Source organism: Hippoglossus stenolepis, chromosome 9 (genome assembly GCF_022539355.2).
Source record: "Hippoglossus stenolepis isolate QCI-W04-F060 chromosome 9, HSTE1.2, whole genome shotgun sequence".
NCBI lineage: Eukaryota > Metazoa > Chordata > Actinopteri > Pleuronectiformes > Pleuronectidae > Hippoglossus > Hippoglossus stenolepis.
Window position 1 is genome coordinate 16,833,384 of NC_061491.1, and position 5,545 is coordinate 16,838,928.

A 5,545-nucleotide genomic window follows, 5' to 3' on the forward strand; every position below is an offset into this window, starting at 1 on the left:
ACATAGCCTGCTGGTGTGCAGTAAACTACAGAATGCATCAATAACTGGAACATGTACAAAAAGGACAAGACCACTTTCAGACATTAAATAAGTCTGAACTTGTTATAAAACAGCTCAGTTGAGCATGTATCAAGGACATTGTAATGTTTCAGGCAGGCCTAATCATTTTAGACATGTAGACTTTCATCGACACAAAAATTGACTCAGTGACACCAATAAAAAAGGGAAGGGCAGGTGGAATACATCCAGAACTCACACTGCAAAAAGACACGTAACAGTTACTCCTCTCCCACAATGAGGCTACTGAAACCAGGCAGGTTTCGACTGGTCCTGAGAATCACCATTGCACTGGGATCACTATGGATCCTCTCCCTACTTACTCGCAGTAAACCAGGCTGGAATCCCAGCTCCGTTCTCAGGTACAGCTGGTTGGAGTATACAGACTCTGATGACAGCCCAGAGAAAGTGTGCAACTGCTCAGCTATCCTGCAGGGAGAGAGGGAGGCACTGGAGCAGGCCAAATTACTGACCATCACCAAAGACTTCCACAAGAGTGTTCACATCCCTGATGAACATTACATGAATGCAACCAAAGACTGCAGGTGTGTTGCTTTAAACTACAGATTTTAGAAGTTGTACTTTGCCAATATTTGAATAATGAATTTCACTGAAATCACTGAAAGTTCTTTGTTTAATATTGTTTATTTACAGTGCATTCAAATTAAGAAGAAAATACTTAACATCTCCGTTGAGCCAGGAAGAAGAGGAGTTCCCCCTGGCATACTCTATGGTTGTGCATCATAAGGTATGCAGATTCTAAAGCCTGAATTTTAATTTAAATAAACTTTAAAAGTGGAGTAAACAATTTACTTAAAAGTCATCAATCAAAGGAGCTCTTCACCACTGCTTGAATTTTTTATATGCTCATAGGTGCAGAGCTTTGGCGACTGCTGCGAGCCATCTACGCACCTCAAAATATATATTGTGTCCATGTGGACAAAAAGGCAAAATCCTCAGTCTTATCTGCCATCTGGGCAATTATTGACTGCTTCCCGAACATCTTCATGGTCAGCCAGCCTGTTGACGTGGTCTATTCTGCCTGGCCACGTGTCCAGGCTGACCTTAACTGTATGGCGGATCTCTATAACACCAGCACAAAATGGAAATACTTCATCAACCTTTGTGGCCAAGATTTCCCTCTGAAAACCAACTTGGAGATTGTAAGGACTCTGCGTTCACTGAAGGGCGGGAACAGCTTAGAGTCAGAAAAAATGCCTGCAGAAAAGATGTGGAGAGTGAGAAATGCACACAAAATAATAGATGGAGGAATCCAGGTACCTATTTTGCATTACATATATTTATAAAGGAAACATTAGAACGTACTGGTCATCACTTTAACATTAATTCACTATTTCAACTCCCTCAGGGAACAGGAAAGGCAAAGGAGCCTCCTCCCTTCAACATGCCCATAATGTCTGGAAGTGCCTACTTTGTGGTTAGCCGTGGCTACATCCGCAGTGTGTTGGAGGACGGCCGAGTGCTGGCACTGATGGAGTGGGCCAAAGACACCTACAGTCCTGATGAATTTCTCTGGGCAACCATTCAGCGAATGCCCGGAGTTCCTGGCTCAACACGGCCCCACAGCAAATATGACATGTCAGACGTCAATGCCATCGCTCGCCTGGTGAAGTGGCAGTGGCACGAGGGGTCGCAGGCTTCACCGGACGCGGTGTACCCAGAGTGTCAAGGCAGCCACGTCAGGGCAATATGCGTATATGGTGCCGGGGACTTAAAGTGGTTGCTCAAGCAGCATCATCTCTTTGCCAACAAGTTTGACATAGACACAGACCCCGTTGCTGTCTACTGTTTGGAGAAATATCTCAGAAAAAGGGCACTGTCTGAGTTACAATAGATATATTTTAGATTTTTCATAGCAACCGAGAATGGCATTCAATTCAAACCTTTATTAATACAGGGAAAGGCCATGTAGCAGCACGTGATTTAATTTCAAGATGTATTTTAAATTTGTTTATAATTCTAGTGTGATGAACACAAATTAAAATGTTTCATTAGTGGCACTATATTATTCAGTCGTATTACGGTTATTCGAGCAGTTTATCAGTGTTACGATTAAAAATCCTGCAGTGGCGGACTGCACATCGGTAGCACCTGGACATTTCCCAGTGGCCTGATGGTCGCTCTGGCTTTCCTTGACCAGCGATAATATAGCAAGCAGGACCACCAACGTAATCACGTCTCTCTGCGATGCACACAGCAGCCAAAGATATTAATATTCATAATAATAATTGTGAAAAGGGAGCTTTCTCCCCCTTTTTCACTAGGCGCTGTCTCCCTATATTAAAACATTTGGTCATTTGATTATTATTAGAATTTTGATTATCAATTAGATTATGTAGATAATCTGGTTTTGAGTTGTGTGTTGAATTATTTTACAGCATGTATGTGTTGACAGTTTATTTTGTTATGTCTGTGATGTTGCTCTGTTTGATTGTTGTTTTTCCAGATCTGTGCATGGGGTCAGATCAGCAGGTCGATCAGGGAGAGGTGTGTAGGATCAGGTCTCTGAGAAAGGAGGGGCTGGGCAGACTCAAGGTGACAGAGAATGGGTGACGTGTGCTGCATTAGATGACATTTCAGTCAACCTATTGCATTTATCTGCTGTATTCTTGCAGATAGGTTGAATTGATAGGTCAGCAGTAGCACATAGTCCAAACTGGGTCTTGTCTTGAGTGTGAAACCTGTGTTCCATGCAGGTGAGGCTATAAAGCAAAATGCCAGTCAGTAGTGAGGGGGGGAGAGGAGTTGGCAGCTTTTTCTTTCTTTAGTATGATTTAGTTTTTTTTGCATTTCCCAGGGATATTTTTGTAGAACCTTTTTGTTAATGAACTACTTTTCCTTCCAGGGAAAGGCTCTCCCACCCACGACCTGACCATTACCTTTGACAACTCTGTGTTATCCCCCACCCAGACTGCTAGGAACCTGGGTGTGACACTGGACAGTCAACTCTCCCTTACTGCCAACATTACTGCAACAACACGTTCCTGTAGATCAGGGGTGTCCAAACTACGGCCCGCGGGCCAACTGCGGCCCGCCATCCATTTTTAATTGGCCCGTATCAAAGTCTAAAAATATAATGGACTATGGCCCACTGTATTGCACTTCTTAGTTTAAACACTAGGTGGCGCTATTGTCTTGAACAAGGCAGCGTCTCCACAAAGCAAGCAATCGAAGAAAAAATTTGCTCAGCGTCACCAGAAATGCCGGAACCGAAGAGACGCAAGATTGCAAGCGAGTGCAGAAAATGTCAGACTCGGTGGAAAAATGAATATTTTTTATAGAAACCAAGGAAGTGTGTTTGTTTGATTTGCAATGAGAGTGTTGCCGTGATGAAAGAGTACAATGTACGGCGGCATTATGAAACGAAACATCAGACCTTCACGTCCTACACTGGCCTTGGCGGAAAGAGAAGGTAAAGCAAATGGCAGCTAGCCTGCTAACGCAGCAACAGTTTTTCCGTGCTAACAAAGCTCAAGAAAATGCAACAATAGCCAGTTATGAAGTATATCCGTGCGAAGCTCCGTCTCTTCGAGTCACAACTGCGCAACTTCAATGTAGCGCACTTCCCCACGCTGACCGAAATCAAATGCGCATTTCCAAACGCCAAGCTCTGCAAAAATGGGAGAATATGTGTCTGTGATCACATCTCTCATGACAGAATTCAGTCAGCGCTTCCAAGATTTTTCTGTCATTGAGAAGGAAATCACACTGTTTGCGGCTCCGTTTTCAATGGATGCAGAAGAAGTGGAGGAGAGTCTGCAATTAGAACTGATCGAAATTCAGTGTGAAGAATCAGCATCAGCTTCTCTCCCTACCTGACTTCTACCGGAGCTTGGAAAAGGCCAAGTTTCCTCTGATGAGACGCCACGCTAAACGAATGATGAGTCTGTTCGGCTCAACATACATCTGTGAGCAGACATTCTCTCTGTTAACGCTGAACAAAAGCAGACTGAGAACCAGAACGACCGACAGCCATCTCCGTGACGTCCTTCGCATCTCAACCACCAAACTTACTCCTGACCTGCCAGCTATCCTTCAGACCAAAGCGCAGCATCACTGCTCCCACTGAGCGCAACATTCTTCCCATTACAGGTGAGTTAAAAATATACACACAGTTTTCATTTGTTAATAAGCCCAAATACTTAATAAATTCAGTCAATTAAAGTTGATGACAATCTTTTAACAAACGTTAGTTGATGTGTTAACAAGCCCAATCATTTATTTGTGTAATAAGCTTGAAATATCCACATCCCCTATTTCTCTTCTTGTCTCTCCCTTCATACAGGACAATGAAGGGGGATCAGCACCCTAAGAACCAATCTGAGGCTGTCACTGAGAGAATGACCTGCCAACCTTTTTGTAAAAAATAAAATTTAAATCTACTAATGGAGAGCTTTGATGGAGGCTTTTTTTTCTTCAAACATGTTCAATTATCAAATGTAATTTACCTGCATTTGATTGATTTTGCCAATATTAGTGCATGAGAGGTGAGGCAGTATACCTCACGTCTAGTGAGTGGCCCAGTCCTTAGTATATTTTTCTGTATGTGGCCCTCGGGAAAAAAAGTTTGGACACCCCTGATTTAGCGCATGGCCCAGATTATGCTGACATTATTTTAGCCCGTAAAAATATATTTAAATGTTAGGGACATACAAGAATGACTAATAGATCATTACAAAGACAAATATTAATTAAGATAATATATACATTGTTTGTTGATTTAAAAAATGCCACAGTAGTTCAGTCTGACGAAGAGGCCTTGTGGGTGAGGACATATTCATCAACAGAGGCAGCTGCTTTAAAAACATCCCAAACCTGATAGTTATTCAAATGTTTGTGTGTGTATCACTGGCAGACGTTTTTCTTGAAGTCTTCCTTCATCACCTTTTAACTGTTTGACAATAACTTCATCAATCATTGAACTACAGCCAGGTTCATCACTTTTTTGGGTCCCCTGACCCTGGAAACAATTTGCAACGCGTTTCTGTATTTGCATGTATTGGGACTTTTTTCAGCGCATGTGTCCTCAAATTGATGAAGTTGTTTTCTTACATTGCACATGTTTTTCTATTTGGATGTGTTTTCTTAATTTACAGTGCGTTCGGCCACCGTACATATGGTATATTGTGGCTTCATTAAATCCATGCAGCCCCATGTGGGACACACATGTTAATTAACCTGCAGACTCCAAATCAGCTCTTTAATCCCATCGGCGAAGCTTCTTTACAACTTTGTTTGCAGTTTCTGCAGTGTTTTATTCTTGAAAACCCGAAGAGTCCAAATCCCTGACAATATTTGCAAATTTAAATAGTTACAAAAATTTCAAGGCTAATTGCAGGAGCTAATTTTAAACAGCTTTCAGGCATTTTTACACTTAAAAAAAGTGTGAGGTTAGTTCCTGTGTTATCTATTCTTTAATTTGATTCATAGATACATGGTTTTATTTTGAAAAGCGCACACAGGAAGT

General features: G+C 42.0%; 1 protein-coding gene and 1 long non-coding RNA gene across 2 annotated transcripts; both read left to right on the top strand.

Moving 5' to 3' along the window:
* Nucleotides 1-294: 294 nt before the first annotated feature.
* LOC118114919 (beta-1,3-galactosyl-O-glycosyl-glycoprotein beta-1,6-N-acetylglucosaminyltransferase-like) lies at nt 295-3,348 on the top strand. Its single transcript, XM_047341266.1, has 4 exons — nt 295-602; nt 1,073-1,334; nt 1,427-2,613; nt 2,924-3,348. The coding sequence occupies exons 1-3, from the start codon at nt 295-297 to the stop codon at nt 1,910-1,912; spliced, it is 1,056 nt and encodes a 351-aa protein (XP_047197222.1). The 3' UTR covers nt 1,913-2,613; nt 2,924-3,348.
* A 136-nt stretch (nt 3,349-3,484) lies between these two features.
* On the top strand, nt 3,485-4,468 carry LOC124852492. The gene is made up of 2 exons (XR_007032979.1): nt 3,485-4,170; nt 4,364-4,468. It is a non-coding gene; the product is annotated as an uncharacterized LOC124852492 (long non-coding RNA).
* Nucleotides 4,469-5,545: the final 1,077 nt, after the last annotated feature.